The sequence below is a fragment of the Paramacrobiotus metropolitanus genome, unplaced genomic scaffold, assembly GCF_019649055.1.
Source record: "Paramacrobiotus metropolitanus isolate TYO unplaced genomic scaffold, Prichtersi_v1.0 Parri_scaffold0000042, whole genome shotgun sequence".
In the NCBI taxonomy this organism is placed as follows: Eukaryota; Metazoa; Tardigrada; class Eutardigrada; order Parachela; family Macrobiotidae; genus Paramacrobiotus; species Paramacrobiotus metropolitanus.
In genome coordinates, this window is record NW_026570262.1 from 769,083 (window position 1) to 788,882 (window position 19,800).

Sequence of the window (19,800 nt, forward strand, 5' to 3'; positions counted from 1 at the left end):
ACCAGAACTAACTGACATTGACCGATAAATCAACAGAACTGTCCATCACGATCAATTGCCGGCGCAACCAGAAACTGCATTAAAACAAGAAAAAAGTTTATTTATTGTATCGCAAGGTACGGTATTTTTTCGTAAAAGTAGTGTAGCTAATAAAGCTTGTTAATAAACCTTTGCTAATAAAGTTGTTGCATATGAGATATCATGCAAAGGATGACCTTTAGTGATAGACAGCAAATGATTGTTGCAAAATTTAAATAATGCCCTGCTATAAGAATATCCCTGCGATAAGAATACAGTTCACCTTCCAATTAGTACTAGCATGTATTTAAAGGCTATCGGGTGTACATGTACAAATCGTGCGGCGCACAACTGGTCAAAGGCAGTTTTATTTTGGCATGTTTTTTTCAGTTTTGTTTTTCATAAATCAGAGATCTGAATTTGGCTTTGTATGCATCAGGATGTTTAGTTTCAGCAATTTCCAGTTAATAAACAAAAGTCTACCGAGTACTAGATTTTCAATGAGCAGACTCGCACAGTTAGTATGCAATTAGTAACAGTATGCGCTGCCCGTTATGTTCGATGAACTATGGAAAGGAAACAATATCGCAACATGCGAAACCCAGATCTACAAGCGATGGAAGTTAGACAACCCGGGTTCTTCTCTGCTGCTGTGGTATATAAGAATCCCATCGTTCGAGAGTACGCTGCATGCCGCCTGGCTAATTCTAGCCGCGACTGTCGCACACATTCGTCCAGCATCCTTCTGAACACGATCTTCCACCACCACGCTTAACATAATTCGGGTGATGCACATTGCACAGTGTCTGGACTGCTTTACACAGATAAAATGCGGCTCTGTGTCTTCGACGGAATAATTCGCACATATGCTGTGCATTACACACATTGCCTACTTTAAACTGTTCATAATCCATATAATTCAAGGCACACAGATCCGGCCAAGGACCAGTGGCAAACTTTTGGCGTTCAATTATATGAGCACTGGTAACTAACTGTCCCTCTCGTGACGACAGCTATTTTTGTTGATGTAGCATATGTGTGTGCCTTGCATACATATCTCGGCCGCTGCTGCTGCTGGCTGCATCTGAAGCTGCGCCGCATCTCTCTATGATCCGGATTTTGAAACTGTTTTAACAAAGTTGCATGTTAGCTAACTATCTTAAGATTGGACAGTCAACATCTCTCAGTATATTCTTCCGCACAGAGACTGCGCCCGCACGATGCACGGCATTCCTTGTGCGAGGAGTCTAAACTCGTAACTGTGCTCCAGCACAGAAGTTTCTGCAGTGTTGCTTCTTTGGCTTCTTTTCCGGAGACTCTGCATATCGCTTCGGTGTGTGTGAGCGGCTGTTGAGCCTAGTTGTCTCTTCCTAATTCTCATCCACATACGCGTATACACGTATTATAGCGAACGGATACATTGTACACTTGTGAACCGGGCGTGTGATCCATCTTTGGGCGTGCTGCTGCGGCCGGGCTGACTATGAGGTCAGGTCCGCTCCAGGAACCAGCACAATGAAACGCCATGTCTTGCAAAGGATTTTCGGGATGTCGCAGTTTATGGCCTCACAGTAAGTGCAACAATTGATCATGACGATGGTCGGCAGCTATTACAAAACGAAGAGCGATAAAATCTAATGGTGAATTTCTCTATAAATATAAATTTAAACTGTTTTGTTGAGTTACTGCTCTTTTCCTGTCCATTGAGAGAAAGCAGACAACACTTTCCCGCCGGTTCAGTTGAAATAACGTACTGCACTTGCGGCATCTACCGTCGTTTAATTTTGCATTATCTATGATTTTTGCATTCCTAAAATTTATCTAATGCAATCAAAACTCTATATGTGCAATAAAATCCTCGTACAAAAACAATGCAGAATTAAAATTTAAATGTTATATAAGTATTGTGAGTTAGAAAATTTGCATAATATCGAATTTCTGCAGTGCCAGTCACTACTGCATGTGAAGCGCGAAGATTATTGGTTCCAGTTCCATTCAAAGCGTTTTTAAAGGAGCATTGGGTGTGGTTTTCCCATGCAGTTGCTATATGATGGGAAATGGTTCGCTCGTTCTATGTAACTGCATTTGTGTTGTGCGAATGGTCCCGAGTTTGAAAGAATATAGTACTCGTACCTATAAGGACATATGATGCTCATTCAATATCAGTTTTTGATGTAAAAAGAAGTTTTTAAAATTCACCGAGGTTTCGTTTAGTTTGCAGTCAAATCCTTTTGTCATATTAGCGATATAACAATTTTGACAGAGCGCAGACACTGCTGAAACGCACATTATGTGTATCCTTGGCGGTTAATTACAAAGGAGATTTGAGAATATTATTGCGCTCTTCCCCGTTTACCAGAGAATGTCATTGATCGGAAGGAAAGCAGCTAATAGATTAGAATTCTGCTGTGCTGATGGAGCTAAGTTTAACTTTCTCTAAACAAACCCTTGAAATAATTTGAGGCCACCAATGGGGTTACAGCGCTGCATTAATGTAAGGAGTGTACTGGGATCTAGTTGATGCTGTCTAATACAAGGCGCCGCCGCCAAACCGACAGCGAGGGCATTTTACAAGTTTGAACCGCTCATTGTAGTTTTAGTACGGTGACACGATCCGGGAGGCGTCCAGCAGCAATTCACACGTCATCTGATCATCAGCGCGCTGCGCGATAAGATTAGCTCTTGTGTTGTGGTGTCGGCGCGCGGACATGCACTGATAACTTCATTGACCAGCGTCCGATGCAACGTGAAAACGTGCGTTTCCACTTGTTGATATGTCTGTGGATAACATTTCTGCTTTTACCATTGAAAACTAGTCTTACTAATAACCAAATCGCTTTTTCATAATCTGCTTTGTTTTTGGTTTACATTTACTAAGTTAAATTGATTGGTTTCAAGACATTGAATAGTAGTGATTCGTGTAATAACTGGGTAAATATTAAGCGTCGAGCGATAGGTTATAAAAAAGGCGCTATTTGGGCGCCGCTGCCGGATTGAGCGTCTGCTGCTAGAAGAAAAAAAAAACAGTTTCATAATCTTCCGCCCTAATTTTGCACAACAACGTAAGGCAGCAGATCGCATCGAGGATTGGTTGTTTAGTAGTCTCAACAGACGTAAGCAACATCGTTCACAAATAGAAGCTAGTGAATTGGAAAGGATTGCGTTTTTCGTCTTTGATCCTTGGACGAGCGGCTGTAGCAGCAGTACCACACAGTAGCAGCAGATTGTCGCAGTCACAGCGCAGTTCTAAATTAGCGTCCGCCTATGAAACCTCGCCAGCAAACGCATGCTAACTGGACCTCCCTTGAAAGTTTAAAAGTGCACATCGGTTGGCCTGGAAATTTGTTTTAAATGCCAAACTAGTCAGAAGCTCAGCGTCGAGGCGGCGGAGGAGAGACCGTTAGAGAGAGAGGAGAATACGAAGAAAACTAGTCCAGATCGTCGCACACATGTGGACGAAAATGGAGTGTAACGAATAGAAAGAGTTATGATGGCGCGTGTGTTATAACGCTGGATGATACGTAACCGAAGTGCACTGCAATTATCCCAGAAGCGGCTGCTGCTGCGCCCGTTCTGATTGCATGTAACGAAAACGTCGCTTTCCGGATTTGTTTGTTCTCATAGCATACATACACACATAAGGCAGACACACACTGGTCGTGTTCATGGGTTTACAGCTGACATTTCCGCCTTTCGAAGGTTGTTTTGTATGCAGTGGTCAGAATGCGTTAGCGCACGCTGCCGTCGCTGCCGTCGTCGTTTTGCAATTGTTTGTCGCCGCCACTGAGCCATCAAAAGTAATTTTAACTTTATGCTAAAACCATTTGCACTGACCGGATATCCAGTCTAACAGACCGCCAGCATAATCCACAGTGCAAATGCTAATCGATTCAGTCTGAGGGACAACAAAGTTTCATTTCAACGCGCTGTCCAACAAATGCAGGTTCTAGACTGAGCCTCATCATGAATTGCGACTAAACGTAAATGTGTCTGCTTTTCCTTGTAGGCAAGTTGTAACTAACAGCGCGCCGGTAGTTAATAACTGTAGGCTAATTAATGAGTTTTCGAAATCCATCAGAATTAAATTTTCTAGATGTAATTTGACTCGAAACGTTAACGGTACTTTTTCATAAATCTCCAGCTTCCGATTTTGCACTGCACAGAAAAGGAAAAACTAAAACAATGCAGTCTGCAAATAATTTCAATATTTATGTGTAGAAGTAGGCGATTTTGCTGTTAGCGGTTTGTTCCCATTGCTGTTGACGCAACTTTTTAAAAATCATAGTTATTATTTTTTTATAAAAAATTTCAGTTAAGACTCTTCGTGATTAGACAGAAATTACTAGAACTGTTTCCACCCCGAACGGTAGCGTTGCACAAAAGCATTCTAGAATCTTGATATTGAAAGATATTAAAAGTTAAGTTATTAAAATTAACGGTGTAAATATATTGCGTATTGCATAAATATTGCGGTAGGCTTGCTTGATTGACCGTTTGCACCTTTTAATTGCAGTAGCGTGATATTTTGGATTTTTTCCACGAGTTTTTTATTATCCCTGTATTCGGTAAGTCTGCTCCTTGGAATAGAGTTTTCAGACATTTATTATCGTGATAACTCTATCCATTTATTACAGGTAAATGCCCAAAACCGAGATGATTTCGCGTACGGAAGCGGTTATCCCGGAAATGGCCGGGCAGAGTACGTAAGAGACTGCAACGGCCGGGATTGCTCCGCATGCGGATGTTACGGTGAAAAGGGTTCCAGGGTATGCACAAAATCATGCAAAACTAATCGATAATAATTCTTAAATTAACCTTGCTTGTTCTTTAGGGTCCGCCTGGACCCATTGGACCTGCAGGCGAACGCGGTCTCCAAGGTCACCCCGGTCCGGAAGGACTTTCCGGCTCGAGGGGCGACAAGGGTGCCATGGGCTTTCCCGGTGCAATGGGGCTGAAAGGAGACAGAGTATGCACAGCAACGGTCAGAACAGTGAGGAATGGAAGGTTTAAATTTCCCATTTTATTTGTAGGGACGGACAGGAGTTCCTGGATTTCCTGGTATCAACGGAATTCCGGTACGTTGCGTGCATCACTCTTTTCTAAGAAGGGTCACTTAAGGATAAGATTTGTTTTGTGATAGGGCATTCCTGGTCCGCAAGGTCCAAGAGGTTATCCAGGAAGAGACGGGTGTAACGGCACGGATGTAAGTCACATTATTTAGAACGACTTGACATATGTTCGCATTGCAATATAAACACCTGAAATGCTTCTTTATTAGGGTCCACCTGGACCGCCTGGTCCAGGTGGAAATGGTGGTGGCTACGGTGCGCCTGGTCCACAAGGACCGAAAGGTGATAAAGGTGAAGCCGCGATTGTATTTCCTGGAGCAAAGGGCATAAAGGTCAGCGGCATTGGCGTTATCCAGTTTGTGTCGCGTACACGCTTTCAACTGTTTCTATGCAGGGCGATGAAGGCGCTCCTGGTCAACCAGGCTCTCCCGTAAGTAATGCCATCATTACTGAACCATTGTTGCAATGTAAGAAATAATTGTTTTAACACAGGGTCAACCGGGATATGATGGTCAAGCGGGACCGCGAGGTGATGCAGGAGAGCCAGGATTACCGGTAAACACTTTTAACACGCTAAAATGTTGCGCACACAAAAAGATCCTTTATCTAATAGGGACAACCGGGACCCCGTGGCCTGCCGGGCGTTGCCGGAGGAATGGGAATCGGTGTACAAGGTCCCAAGGGAGCCATGGGTAATGCCGACACCGGCACAAAAACATCGACAGTTTGCAAGGCTTTGGTATTATGATCAACAGGTGAAGCTGGCCCTCCCGGAGCACCGGGCGTCGGGTGCTCGGATCGTGGTGAACTGTGGGCTTATAACAGTTCCTGTATTGTCAACCCTGGTGCACAGGGCCCGCGTGGAGACAAAGTAACCTGGTTGCTTGTCATATATGTTGCCAGCAAAAGCGTTATTAAATGGCTGTTTTACAGGGTGAACCAGGTACACCGGGCACACGAGGATTTGATGGTCAACCCGGTCAGCCTGGTATTCCCGGTTCACCGGGACAGACCGGCGAGAAGGGTATTCGCGGTCCAGTGGGTCCCCGAGTAAGTCCACATTTGTACTCCCGTGCAGCAGACTGATTATTCTTTTCCGCATGTATTATATCACTGATTATTCGCCTGCGTACCGCTAATAATGATCTCGTCCTTTGATGCGCATAATTATAAATATTTCATTACTTTCCAATTGTAGGGCAAAGAAGGTCGCCCAGGTCAACAAGGAAATTACGGAGCTAAGGTACGGTAAAGATGATTTAGATTACCGAATATATATCTTAATTAAGGCTACTGTAGGGTGATAGCGGTTTCCCTGGTAATCCCGGATTACCCGGACCCAAAGGCGACCGCGGCAGTACGGGTGACGCCGGATTCCCAGGTGCCAAAGGTGATCGTGGTGCTCCAGGTATTCCGGGTGGAGCAGGAAGGGCAGGACCAGCCGGACCACGGGGGTTAACTGGACCGAAAGGAGATAGAGGAGCCCCAGGAGAAGATGGTCTATCAGGTAATAAGCAACATTCTTTGGGCTATTTGTAGTGACATCTGTCATAGCGAGAGTGGCGTAGGCCTTCCCGGTGGTCCTGGCCAAAGAGGGTTCCCTGGCGGCCCTGGCCTTCCCGGTATTCCTGGAGCAGAAGGTCCAGCAGGAGTCAAAGGTGACAAGGGAGATCGCGGTTTCCCCGGATCGGCTGGTCTGTCCGGCACTCCAGGTCGTCCTGGTGTCCCTGGGGCCAAGGGCGAACCTGGATTCAAAGGAGAGCCTGGTAAGAACGTTAGTTACTTAAATTCTGTTGTTCGATCCGTTTCTTGCAACAGTGTCTGCAATTTAAGGTCTGCCAATTCGTGGTCCTCCTGGCTTGGATGGTTTGCCCGGAAATGACGGTCTTGTTGGACCAAAAGGTGACATGGGTCCAAAGGGTGACAGAGGTGCGTATATCGTACTAATTCTATGTAATATTTATTTTTTTGGAAATTAATCGGTCTTCCTGAAAAAAATTGTCTTATCTGAAAAATCTCTTCCCAAAGGATTCCCCGGAGACTCACCCGATGCCATCCCCGGCCCACCAGGATCACCTGGAGCGAAAGGTGACAGAGGCCCCGGTGGTCCTCCCGGCCGACCGGGCTTGGATGGTCGAATCGGACCCAAGGGAGACCGAGGTGGAAGTTGTCAAGACTGCCAGCCGGGCCAGAAGGGTGAGAAAGGAGACCGTGGGTTCGAAGGACGCAGTGGTGGCCCGGGTGAACGAGGTGCTCCTGGACCAGAAGGTCAACTCGGTGAACGCGGTGAAGATGGTCTCCCTGGCTTGCCTGGATTAACTGGCGCTCCGGTGAGTGGCCGGCTCAAAATTTTGGCTATTAAATGCTTAGTATCTCAACATTTTTTTAAAATTTCCAGGGTATTCCGGGAGTTCCAGGATTTAAGGGAGACAAGGGTGATCGCGGCTTGGATGCAGTTGTTTCACCGGACGTCGCTCGTGGTGCTTCTGGACCAAAGGGTGACAAGGGTGACATTGGTTTCCCTGGCCTGCCAGGACCGCTCGGTCAACCTGGTTCGGCTGGAGCTCCCGGCTTGTCCGGACAACCGGGATTGCGCGGTGCCAAAGGAGATCGTGGTTTCCCAGGAGCCCCGGGCGCTCCAGGATCTCCTGGTGTGCAAGGTGCTACCGGTCCTCGAGGAGCACCTGGCATTGGCCTGCTCGGCCCACCGGGCACACCTGGTAACTACAGGCTTTTGACTGCGAAAACGATGTTTATTATACGAAACAAAACAACAACAAAAACAAAATTTAGTTTATTCGACCACTGCAGGAAAAACAGGCTGTGAATAGTTGTTAATATTAAGTACTAAGGATTTATATAAATAAAATTTTGTACAATACTACAGTACATAAGAATGGGTTTCATCTGTAGCATCGTGACACATCATCACTGTTACAGGTGACATGGGCTTACCTGGACAAAACGGTTTTCCCGGAGCAAAGGGAGACAAAGGTGAACCGGCCGAAAGAGGCGCACGTCCAGAAATTTTGATACCTAAAGGCGACCGAGGCGAGCCGGGCGCACCTGGACAACCTGGCACACCAGGCCTTCCGGGATTTAAAGGTAAATAAAAGAAAGTTTCGAAAGGCCCACAACAGTTACATTTGCGGCAAAGCTAAAGTTAATATTTTGTTTTTCAGGTGACTTGGGACAGCCCGGACTGCCTGGCGCGTTTGGTCCTAAAGGTGATCGTGGCTTACCAGGCCAATTTGGCGCTCCCGGAGAACGCGGTAAATATTTTTTAAGATTCCACTACATTGATACAATATTCGATTCAGCTATGTCAACAAATTATGACGTTTCCTTTTTTAAAGGTCTTCCCGGAATCAGAGGCGACAAAGGTGATCGTGGTGGTCCTGGCATGCCAGGTGCTGGCGGTGCACCTGGTCAGGACGGTGTTGTTGGATTGCCCGGACCCAAAGGTCACAAAGTAAGTCGTGTGACAGAAATACGGAAAAGTTACCGAGAAGTTTTCAACATTAACGCATCGTAGGGTGATGCCGGACGATCTCAAATCGGTCAACCTGGTCAACCCGGAACACCGGGTGGACCTGGAGCGAAGGGCGACAAAGGACAAGTAGGCTATCCCGGACAACCAGGTAAGATGGGTGATCAGTGGTGCTGTAATTATCATATGTTTGATGCGTTTTGAAATAATTTGTGCTGTGTTTGTATCTGCTAGGCCTGCCCGGCGCCACTGGGCCAAAAGGGGACGCCGGCCGGCCCGGTCAAGATGGATTACCTGGTTTAATGGGTATGAAAGGTGGACGCGGTGAGCCCGGCTACGGTGTTCCTGGCCCACAAGGTCCCAAAGGAGATCGTGGTCTTAACGGCCAGCCAGGTAAACGGTCTTGCAAGATATTCATGAATTATGTATCTACTCTTACTGCTTCTTGAATAGGCTTGCCTGGAGCAAAAGGAGACTCCGGATTCCCCGGACAGCCAGGCAGAGTCTCGGCCAAAGGTGACAGAGGTGATGCAGGTCGACCTGGCCAACCTGGAAACGCAGGAGCGGTACGGCAATGAGTTTCGCTTAGAAAACTTTAGGACGTAAACCATTCAAGTCGCTTTCAATCGGCTGTGTAAATTTGCTGTTTGGTGTTGCATTTTGTAATTTAGCCTTACTGTTACGACTACTACGCTGCTCGTATAATTAAGTGAGCACAAGTATAGTGTAGTTCTAATGAGATTTTTTTAGCCTGGAAGCGCCGGCTCGCCTGGACTACCCGGCGCCCCCGGTTTGCCTGGTGCAGCAGGTAATTTTCATACAGACACGTCTTATTGCCTATGAAGTTCCAGATTTCCTATTTTCTATGACTGCAATTAAAAGGCTATGTTTTACTGCAAATCACATTAAATTTTGAAGATTCGCTATGCCGCGCTTGCTATGCCTGTCGTTCATAAGCTAACCAACCGTTTTGTTACAGGTTTCAAGGGAGATGCTGGTGCACCCGGTAGGCCTGGAGTTGGAGGCGGTCCAGGTTGGTGCTAGATTTAAAGAAACTAATTATATATTGGTCTCAAATGACCTTTTGCTTTTCAAAAAGGACTGCCTGGTCTTCCTGGACAAAACGGTGCGAAAGGTGACCGAGGTCTACCCGGTCGAGAAGGACAGTCCGGCCAACCAGGACTGCCTGGCGCCAAGGGAGACGGTGGATTCCCTGGTCAACCTGGTGCCAAAGGTGAACCCGGACAAGCCGCTCTTATGGGACCAAAAGGCTTCAAAGGTGACTCTGGACTGCCCGGTGCGCCTGGACTCCCTGGTCAGCCAGGACTGCCAGGCCAAGCTGGAATCAAAGGCGACGCCGGAATTCCAGGACAGGGACAACCCGGACGACCTGGTCCGTCTGGAGAACCCGGTCTTCCAGGGTAAGATACGTTCAGTTTTTGCGTGAGCATCGTCTCGATCATCCCTGACAAAGGTGTTCTAAAATACGTTAGCGGTGCTGGTGCTCCCGGAGCTAAAGGAGATCGAGGCAGCGCTGGCCTGCCGGGTCTGCCCGGAGGTCGTGGATACAAAGGTGACGCTGGCCAGCCAGGCATACCCGGTCAACCAGGCCTTTCGGGAGTGCCAGGTCCAAAGGGTGATCAGGGCGGGCCCGGGGCGCCTGGCTATCCAGGTGCCAAAGGTGATCGCGGTCAAGCTGGATTCCCGGGTATTGGTGGCGCAAAGGGAGACGCCGGAACCCCTGGAACTCCTGTATGGATTTACTGTATTGCGTTATTCTGGTACTGTTCTTATTGGATGAGTTGTTTTAATAGGGTCTACCAGGACAACCAGGATTTTCTGGCGCGAAGGGAGATAGAGGCTTTGCTGGACAGCCAGGTCTTCCGGGTGGCGAAGGAGCTAAAGGGGATGCCGGACTACCTGGTGGTCCTGGATTCCCCGGCGCAAAAGGTGAGAAAGATTATCTTCTGTCACTTTCACTCGTTTAATTCAAAAAGTCTTGTAGGCGATCGTGGCATTCCTGGCCAGCCTGGTCTTGGTGGCATTAAGGGTGATGCCGGTCTACCTGGACGCGAAGGTCAACCCGGAAACGCCGGCCTACCTGGCCAACCTGGTAAGAAAAATGGCTTACTCCAGTATTGCATTTCTTGGTCTATTACGTGTTTTATTTTTTAGGTTTACCAGGCCAACGTGGCCAGCCAGGTATTCCGGGAGCTGCGCAGCCCGGACCAAAGGGTGACGCAGGTTTAGCTGGTCAACCTGGTTTACCAGGACAAGCTGGATTTAAAGGAGATCGAGGTATGTTAATACAGTATATCATTAACAGTGAAGAACAAAGCTGAGAATTATTGGTATTCCGAATAGGTGCCCCTGGTCTTGACGGACAGCCCGGTGCTCCTGGTATTCCAGGCATCGGACGACCCGGCTTGCCCGGACCGAAAGGTGACAGTGGACTTAATGGAATGCCGGGTGCGCCTGGTCTGCCAGGACAGCGCGGTCAGCCGGGTCAGCCTGGATTTGGCGGGGCGAAGGGAGACAGAGGTCAGCGTTTGCAGCCAGTCATAACGTACTAGGCATAACTGGGTGAAGAGATTCTAAAGATTGTGAAACGGCACGAAAATAAAACACATACCTTCTTTTGCAGGTTCTCCTGGTCTTCCTGGAACAGCCACTCAGATTGGACCACAAGGGCCAAAGGGTGATCGCGGATTAGACGGTGCTCCGGGCTTGCCAGGCGTGGGTGGTGCCAAAGGTGATCGAGGTATTCCCGGACTTGGTGGTGTCCCTGGCATCAAGGGTGACAGAGGATTCGCTGGCCAACCTGGACAACCCGGCTTCCCAGGTACTCCTGAGGCTGCACTCATAACCTTATGTGCAGATTATAATGTGAGATTATTTGATGCAGGTCAAAACGGCCCTAAGGGTGACAGAGGTGCCCCCGGCGCACCAGGTATCCATCGTGATGCGTTGCTAGGACCTAAGGGAGACCGCGGAGTGCCCGGTAAGACCAGCTACCAGTCTACAACTATGTGACAATGCAAAGTATTACGCATTTATATGGGAATGTTTATGCTCTGATTTGACCGTGCTGCTTGTCAGGAATGAGAGGACTTGATGGGCGTCCGGGAGGCCCAGGAATGCCAGGATTACCAGGTAAAGTGCTAATTAGGAAACTTCGTGTTGTAGTATTTTCTTACCAAAAATAACAGTGGGGTATAAGGTATCATTGGTTCTAGGTGTGAAGGGAGATATTGGACCACGTGGTTCGGACGGTTTGCAGGGACCACCTGGCTTGCCGGTAGGCACTGTGCATTGACATCAGGCAGAAAGATCTCATTAACAATCAAAAAAGAGATACGTCTATTTGTTCAAAACATGTTTTAGAATGACTACTCTAGTTGTTTGCAGCTGCCTGTACATGAGTACGTTAATTTATCGCTCTTGTGCTGTGGGAAAACTCTTTTTTGTTTTAAGGGAGGCCGCGGAAATCCTGGATTAATGGGATCTCCAGGAGAACGCGGCAATCCAGGTATAGCAGTTAACGTATTACAAAAGAAACCAACATCGCTTATTTTACGTTATCACGCAGGTCTACAAGGGCCTCCTGGTGTTCCTGGAGCTCCGGGTGGTGCTCTTTCGTATCAGACCGGCTTCTTGCTTGTCCGTCACTCCCAATCGGAAGCCGTACCAATGTGTCCCAGCGGTCTCACACAGATGTGGACTGGCTACTCTTTGCTGTACATCGAAGGAAACGAAAAGAGTCATAATCAAGATCTTGGTAAAACTGTTGATGATTTTTGCTGAGTACTGGAAAGGTCATCGTGGTGTGTTTAAACAGGTGGAGCTGGTTCGTGCCTGCAGAGATTTAGCACGATGCCATTTATGTTCTGTGATGTGAACAACGTGTGCAATTATGCCTCGCGAACCGATAAGTCATTCTGGCTGAGTACCACAGCACCTCTTCCGATGATGCCTATAGACGGCAACGAACTGCAGCAGTACATCAGTCGCTGCGTAGTATGCGAGGCACCGGCCAATGTTATTGCCGTGCACAGCCAGTCTCTGGATGTGCCGGATTGCCCATCCGGATGGAGAGGTCTATGGATTGGTTACAGCTTTGCAATGGTAAATTCGATGGCAATAAATTAAAACAACCTGATATATTAAACTAATAATCAACTTTGTCATTTTTGTAAAGCACCAACATAACCACTAACAGCAAGTTAAGGTCATTTTCTGTTCTTATCGAAAATCCAGCGGGACTTTAATGGTTAAACACGCACAGTTTAAAATGTCGCGCGTATTTACAGCACACTGGCGCTGGTGCCGAAGGTGGCGGACAGCAACTTGCCAGCCCTGGATCTTGCCTTGAAGATTTCCGAACAACTCCTTTTATTGAATGTAACGGCGGTCGGGGTACTTGCCATTACTATGGTACGTTTTTATTCTTTTAAATTCACCTAGGATCTGTACCACGGTTTACTGTATTTTTATATCTTGTTCTTTTCCAGCGAATGAATTTTCGTTCTGGTTATCAACTGTGGATGACAACAATCAGTTCGGTCGACCGGAGAGTCAAACGCTCAAAGCCGGAAATGTCCGTTCTCGTTGCAGTCGGTGTCAAGTCTGCCAGCGCATTGTTTAAAGATCACTAACACACAAAAGAACAAAAAAGGACGAATTGCTCATTCTTCTTTTCTACTACAAGATGTCAGTGCATTTATGATAATGACACGATTGCATTTGTCGGTGCCGTGTTAAACGGTGCCCAGGATGGTCAACAAAGATCCTAATTGCTTGGCGGGTTAGGTTTTGGATTCAAGTCATTTTCCGGTTAAACACTGCCTTTGTTTTGTTTAGATTACGCCTTTATTTGCTCTTTTGCTGCAGTCACTCATCTCTTTGATATTCTCGCATTTACAAAATTTTGTTTGTCTGCGACTTTTTTGCGCTCTTGAGCTTTTATATCGAGACAAAGATTTGTGTATTTGTTATGTTGTCCAGAAGATTACTTATTGGCCATCTGTTTTTCTAAATTGTTGTGGTTACGCTTCTATTGTCATTTTTAGCAAGACAGTGTAATATTCACTATGAATTTGCAACTAAGGTCACCAACACGCAACTTGAAAATCCTTTGCACACATTTTGAAATTCTTTACAAAACACTGAAAGATCACGATTAACAACGAGGTACGGGTACATAATAAAAGAACTGATGTATTAACGTAAAAAGAACTTGTTATTGAGATCACGCATTTCCAACACATTTTTATCGATGCGATGGTTTTATCCCGTGTAATTTCCGATAATCGGCAAAGGTTTATAGCTTATATCCTCTCCATTAAATGCTCTGATCAACTCGTATGCTGAATAATACATTCCTGCAAAACACGGATTTTATAGTGGTACAATATTATGTACAATATTACTGTACAGTATACGCAAAAAAGGGGTGCAATTTTTTTTTAGATCATAGTTACTTTTAACTTAAATAACTTACCGACGCAACCACAGATTAGCCCCAGACAAATAATGAAGGCATTCAGGGAAATGATGTACCATTCCAGGGTTTCCCACTTCAGCCTCATATGGAAGTAACAGGGCCAAATGAAGCTAAGCATCGTGCCGGTGAAATTCCCAATAAATCCCATGAGCGTGGTAAAATGCGGAATGGCGATGGCCATAATCAGCGTCGTAAATACCTGCAAATGCAGTCCGCACATTCTGTATCATGACCAGCAAATGTCCTCACTTGTCAGTGGTAAAGTAGCCATATCTTCTTACTATTCCCATTTTGAAGCCAATTCCCCACTTCTTATAAGACCCATCGGGATTTCGGCACGACGGGAAGGGTGTGTCGGGTTTGCCGCGGAACAAGCAGTGCTCCAGCGTATCGCATGCCGCGTAGAACGGAAGAGGATAACTGAGCAGTGCTTTAATTACCAGACAGAGATTGACGATGGCTTTGAAGCCCTGTGTCGGGAGGTTATTGGTGATTTCTTCTTGTGTATCTAAACCCCAGGTCAGGAATCCAACGTAGGCAAAAAGTGCTTTAAACACAGCTGCCGCCAAATGACTCCAATTTAACATGGCGTTGAATCGATTCGGTTTGGTCATGTTGCCTTCCAGTGTTGGAAGGAAGATTTGCGATGTGTAGCTGTCCGTTCATATGGAGTATAGTAAAAAATGGCGAATAGCGTAGCGTAGCCATAGACAGTTATATAAAAAACCGGCGTAAGTGTTATCACAATAAACGTTTTCATACTGGTGAGATTTTGTTCTGCTATACATATTCCGCAAAATTAATAGGTAAAATATGTTTGCAGGCTGGCAGTTGTTAGTTACCTGAACACAACTATTCCAAGAGCAATAGGAAACGAGTAAATATCGATCTTGAATTGCACATCGCTCCAATGCCAATCTTTGATGCAAATCAAGCAGTATGTTCTGCAGAATAAATCCGTTAAAAATTTATACTTGTAGACAATATCTTAAGGTGCCAAACCTCCGGCGCGATTGACTTACAGAATTATCATGTTGATGATAATATGAGCTACTGTACACCAAAAACTCGTGAAAGAAACGGACTGGAGATTGCGTAAAAATGCACAAGATAATAATATTACAGCGCTCATGATCATCCATCCATTAGCGCCGATAGCAGCATCCGGGAAGCTACCTTCCATAAGGTCACCACACAGGACGATATACAGAATACAGGTCATCAGCAGCTCGATGAGCTGCGCGGCCGTCACAACGGGCCGGCCCCATTTAGCACCCCACACGGCTGCGGCAATATCCATGTACGATCCGCGGATACGTTGCGGTATACCGTCCAGATTAGGTTCGTACAAGCAGTCCACCAGGATCTTCCCGGTGTGGCAGCAAATGTAGGCGAAGAACACCATTGATATGATCGCCCAGTAGCCGCCCTTGAGAACGGTGTAGGGAAAACTGACCACAAACATGCCCTGCAAAGGATATTCGGAGAAAATGTTTCATATGTAATTGGTGTCGTGCACGCGGTATTGTAATATTTTTGCCGTTACTTTTTATTTCACGAATTATTATTCACCTAGCCTTGTTTAGATATTTTGTAAAAAGGTACACTAATATACATACGTATGCATTATGGTTTTTCGTTTGACAGATACTAATGATTACATGACTATAATTACATCGTGTAGCCGTATGTGCGAAAGAACAAAATTTAATTTAAAAGCAACTAACCATATTAAACCGTCTGGCTGTTATTTATTTTTGTGCTAGAGGCGGGTGTGCACTGCGACAGCGATATATTGTCGAACAATTTCGACAAGAAAATCTAATATTTGATATTGATCGCATTCTACCGGATATTTGCACAGAAGGCCTAGAACCGGCAATACTTTCAGGAATGCAGCTTTTCCCCGATAATTTCAGACGTGATGCTCTTCGAAATCAAATTTGCCGGATAATTTTTATGCCAGCATTCATTTTTCATGAACCAGACCGGTTTAGCACCAGCCATTGTAGTTGGTGCATTCGAACATGCCGGGCGAATGGGACTGCTTTATGCATAATTGGAACATCTGGCTGGGATTTGGCTCCATGTCCGATCACCGATGCCGGCTACGTTTTCACGCATTCTGTCAGCCAGCTCCTCATTTAAAACTACATCACAAGGCCAATTGGTGTCGGAGCATGCGTAAACTTCTGAATAGGATAGATAGCTCGGGAGTGTGTAAAGAAAATGGGGAACAGCTTGACAAAATGTAAAGTATACCCTGTGGGAAATTCAATGAATCAGTCCAAATAGCCCCGGTCTTCATATATGTCTGTTTCACCACGCCTTCCATTTAAATTAAAGGTTTCGCCTGATTTTCCGCTCATTTAGTTTCGTGCGGACTGTCGGAGTTGAGTTGTCCAATATAAAATCTTTTTACTTTACATTAGCACTCTGTCTCTCCCTTCGACGGCTGATGTTTTCCCGCATACGGAGAAAACACAACGTGCAGCAACAGTGCAGCCTCTCACTTGTTAATCAATATGGCAACGATTTCACTTTGCACCTCCAGGCGCTATCAAAAGAAATCAATAAGAAAATTTATTGGACTTGTTAAAATGACCACTTTAAGGAATTAAAACAGTTTTTGCCCGGTCCCCAGCAAGAATGCCTCCAGATGCTGAATCTTCCCATGGTGTCGTGCGGTGTTGTAATTATACTGAAAAGGCCGAATATGTGTGTACATGCGTGCGACATGGTCCCCTTGTCAGGAGAGTGCATTGTTTTTGATCACGTGGGCACAACATTCTGCAGTTGGCGAAGCGTCGATGAGTCTTCACTACAGCGTGAATTTATTTGACAAATACATTCGGCAAACTATCGCTAATATGTTCCATCTGCTCAAACAAAAGGGATGTTAACTTTGTGAACGTTTTTCGTAACGGTTTTATGACTGGGAGTCGTCGCTTACGATTACGGTGTTAAACATAGCAGAAAACCCGGCGTTAAGCGGTTTATTACCACTGGTATCACGTATCGCTTCCATGATTCCATCACCGGTTGTAGATTATGTGTACCTTAGCTAATCGAACTTCTATTCGAGCTTCGAATTACCTTTCGAAAACGTGATGAGCAACACAATTATGTGCCACTAATACCATGACTATCGAAAACATAAAACTTTAATGCTGGTAAGTTATCAGAAATTGTAAACTTTTTCAGGCGTTTTAAATGATCATAAAATATGTTCCGCGCTTTATAATTATCGTATGCGCACTGTGCGTTGAAAAATCGCCGAAATGTACCACAATATCTGAAACATAATTTTATGGAGGTATTCTAGAATATGTTTTAAAGATATCTAGTCAGTAAGGCTGCGTTTCTAAACTCTTTGATAATTCATCACGAACTGCGTGATACCACCTGTGCTACTAACTCAGTTTTTATTTTGGTATACCATTGCCCACTTTACCAAGACAAGGTGAATTCCCATGCTCGAGAAAATCTGGTAAATGGTCTGGTAAATGAACCAGCTGCAACTTGGCGATGATGGAAAACCGATTTTGTAATTACGCGCCATGCAAGGTTTTTGACTTTTCGTTGGAGAGTGCTTCATGCACGTGTATCCGTTAAGTATCAGAAATATAAAAATGTCTTCTGCATAAAAGAATATGAAGACTTCTACACGTAAAGGGAAAGAAAACGATATGCGACTCCGAAAAACTATTTATTTGACTACATTGTCGTTAATGAATTATTCTGACTCGCGAACATCACATTCATAAAGTATATACACAGCAATGCCACCGGTTATCATCCGTAAAATCATACTTTTAAGTTCTTTCAACTTCATTCGCTGACATACGCACTGCTGACGCAAAAATCATTTAGTAATAGCTCCAAAAAACACTTTGTGCTACTAGCCCGAAGCCACCGACAATCTCGCTAAAGGTCAATTCCTGAATCTTCCTACCGGTTTTGTTCTGATCATGGGCAATCGTGTATGCACATAGCGGATATGGGAAGAATTATTCGTCTATGATTAGGTTCAAAGTTCTGTACAATTTCGTCATTGTATAATTATTTGGCACTTATTGCACTATCACCTACCTGGATGGCATTCGTGACGTTCCACCCGGCTTGCCATTCTGAAATCTTATGCTGCGTTGCCACACCCTCGGAAAACTCTTCGTACTCCCCAAATCCCCCGTGATAATTGCCATTAATATTGCTGTCGCCCGTTGTGCATTCATTATAATCCTGGCCATAGGTTTGATAATTCTGTTCATCATAATAATCATTGGCCCGGGCGAATTCAATCTTCTCGCTGTCAACCGGAGCACCAGTGGCTAAAACATTCGTCTGATACCACTCTCGCGCTGCTCCACCAAAGTGCTGTAGACGTCGAAACATTATGGTTGTTGGCGGATGTTCTTAGTTGGAGCGTACAGTATTTTCTACCCTGGTCCAATCGACGGCATTTTTCGCCGGGGAAACTTGTTCAGAAAGAGGCTAAGGATTTTCGGTTGTTTTGGGATCAGCTTTAGCAAATGTTCCCTGGGCATATACAGTGTGTTATGTTGCCTGTGCAGTACAAGTAGTAATAAAGAGTAGCATTTGGCGGGAGTAAAGTCGCGTCCGGGAGACAGGAGCCGCACTACGAACGTGCTTAGCACAATATGGACAGCTGCTGTTGCCTTTGGCCTGCACTGCACACTGTGCCAACCGGTGACAACAGCCCTTTCCACTTCGTCAATTCGGTTGTTTTATGGATTCTCATCCCGCATGTACAAGAGCACTACTTTTTCCTGTCACTTGTATTGGTAATCGGTGAATGTCTCAAGTGCGGGCTGCACAGCTGGCTTGTGTAATTTCGCAAACACCCTTTCATGCCGTTCTGCCAACTTTTTCCAAATCAAAAACGTCCCCCACGAATTATATGCGGTACTGCTTTAATAAGTACAATGCGCTCACAGTTGCTTAATAAATATTGGTTTGTGATTAGTATTTTTGCAAAAAATATGAAAACGTAACCAGCTCACCAACAAGCTCCCATTCTGCGTAGCCGGCTTAAATAAATTTCGGCTTGATCATGATTAAAGGATCAAAATTACCGAATGGTACATACATGCCTGAGAAAAAAACCAAAATAAATATGAACATCATAATTTTTCAACTCATCAAGATCTATCTTTTGAGACAGCCAAATATTTACCAATAAATTCTATTTCTTAATTTTTCCTACTAACTTTATGCGATTCTAGTTAGCTTTACTACCATTACTTGTATTTTCTATTATTTTAACAAACAGTAGAGAATTTTACTTGCCATCGAACGTTTTAGCAACAGTAAGAGTACGAGATTCGTACTGGAAAGATTGCCGTCCACGGCAGAAAAATACCCCATGAAAAATGCAGATCATATTAAAAAATTCATTTAAAACTCAAATATGTAACACGGATAGAAAACAGTTTGTTCGAATTGCGCCATGACACCCTTGATCTACAACCACTTGTGTGACGATTAAACAATGCAGTATTCAACGGCGCATACTACGATTCCCGTACTTTTGCCAGGGATGTAAGTTTTAATTGTAGAGAGCGCGGTCAAAGAACAAAAAACACTCGCACGCTTGTCCACTCAGATTTCGCGTGGCGACACAATATTATCGTGAAATGTTGATATATAGTCAAAAATACGAGTAGGATGTCAGGTCCTTCGCTAGGATGACCACTCGG

The 19,800-nt window shown here is 45.2% G+C and overlaps 2 protein-coding genes across 2 annotated transcripts; one reads left to right on the top strand and one right to left on the bottom strand.

Annotated features, from left to right (window-relative positions):
• Nucleotides 1-1,059: 1,059 nt before the first annotated feature.
• Nucleotides 1,060-13,597, top strand: LOC129590809 (collagen alpha-2(IV) chain-like). Its single transcript, XM_055486200.1, has 41 exons — nucleotides 1,060-1,589; nucleotides 4,532-4,583; nucleotides 4,653-4,784; nucleotides 4,850-4,984; nucleotides 5,049-5,093; nucleotides 5,159-5,221; nucleotides 5,297-5,419; nucleotides 5,482-5,517; nucleotides 5,580-5,642; nucleotides 5,701-5,779; nucleotides 5,843-5,958; nucleotides 6,021-6,137; nucleotides 6,286-6,330; nucleotides 6,387-6,594; nucleotides 6,656-6,853; nucleotides 6,921-7,016; nucleotides 7,116-7,417; nucleotides 7,486-7,807; nucleotides 8,028-8,192; nucleotides 8,270-8,359; nucleotides 8,444-8,559; nucleotides 8,623-8,728; nucleotides 8,812-8,970; nucleotides 9,031-9,143; nucleotides 9,328-9,385; nucleotides 9,557-9,610; nucleotides 9,677-9,998; nucleotides 10,071-10,329; nucleotides 10,392-10,527; nucleotides 10,583-10,690; nucleotides 10,753-10,875; nucleotides 10,942-11,118; nucleotides 11,222-11,419; nucleotides 11,483-11,578; nucleotides 11,677-11,730; nucleotides 11,814-11,875; nucleotides 12,052-12,106; nucleotides 12,167-12,355; nucleotides 12,416-12,702; nucleotides 12,888-13,011; nucleotides 13,089-13,597. The coding sequence occupies exons 1-41, from the start codon at nucleotides 1,534-1,536 to the stop codon at nucleotides 13,220-13,222; spliced, it is 5,373 nt and encodes a 1,790-aa protein (XP_055342175.1). The 5' UTR covers nucleotides 1,060-1,533; the 3' UTR covers nucleotides 13,223-13,597.
• LOC129590810 (vesicular inhibitory amino acid transporter-like) lies at nucleotides 13,571-18,765 on the bottom strand. Its single transcript, XM_055486201.1, has 6 exons — nucleotides 18,173-18,765; nucleotides 15,103-15,548; nucleotides 14,923-15,024; nucleotides 14,362-14,734; nucleotides 14,078-14,279; nucleotides 13,571-13,958 (listed from the first exon to the last, which is right to left on the bottom strand). Exons 1-6 carry the CDS (start codon nucleotides 18,473-18,475, stop codon nucleotides 13,864-13,866), a joined length of 1,521 nt encoding a protein of 506 aa, XP_055342176.1. The 5' UTR covers nucleotides 18,476-18,765; the 3' UTR covers nucleotides 13,571-13,863.
• Between the last annotated feature and the right edge of the window lie 1,035 nt (nucleotides 18,766-19,800).

Bases quoted from the DNA above. Each gene is read 5' to 3' on its own strand.
- LOC129590809 (XM_055486200.1), top strand. From the start codon at position 1,534: ATGAAACGCCATGTCTTGCAAAGGATTTTCGGGATGTCGCAGTTTATG. The intron at 1,590-4,531 runs GTAAGTGCAACA...TTTTAATTGCAG, and splicing joins TCGCAGTTTATGGCCTCACA to TAGCGTGATATTTTGGATTT. The intron at 10,528-10,582 runs GTGAGAAAGATT...AAAGTCTTGTAG, and splicing joins TGGATTCCCCGGCGCAAAAG to GCGATCGTGGCATTCCTGGC.
- LOC129590810 (XM_055486201.1), bottom strand. From the start codon at position 18,475: ATGTTTCGACGTCTACAGCACTTTGGTGGAGCAGCGCGAGAGTGGTAT. The intron at 14,280-14,361 runs GTAAGAAGATAT...CTGCATTTGCAG, and splicing joins TTGGCTTCAAAATGGGAATA to GTATTTACGACGCTGATTAT. The intron at 13,959-14,077 runs GTAAGTTATTTA...CGTGTTTTGCAG, and splicing joins GCTAATCTGTGGTTGCGTCG to GAATGTATTATTCAGCATAC.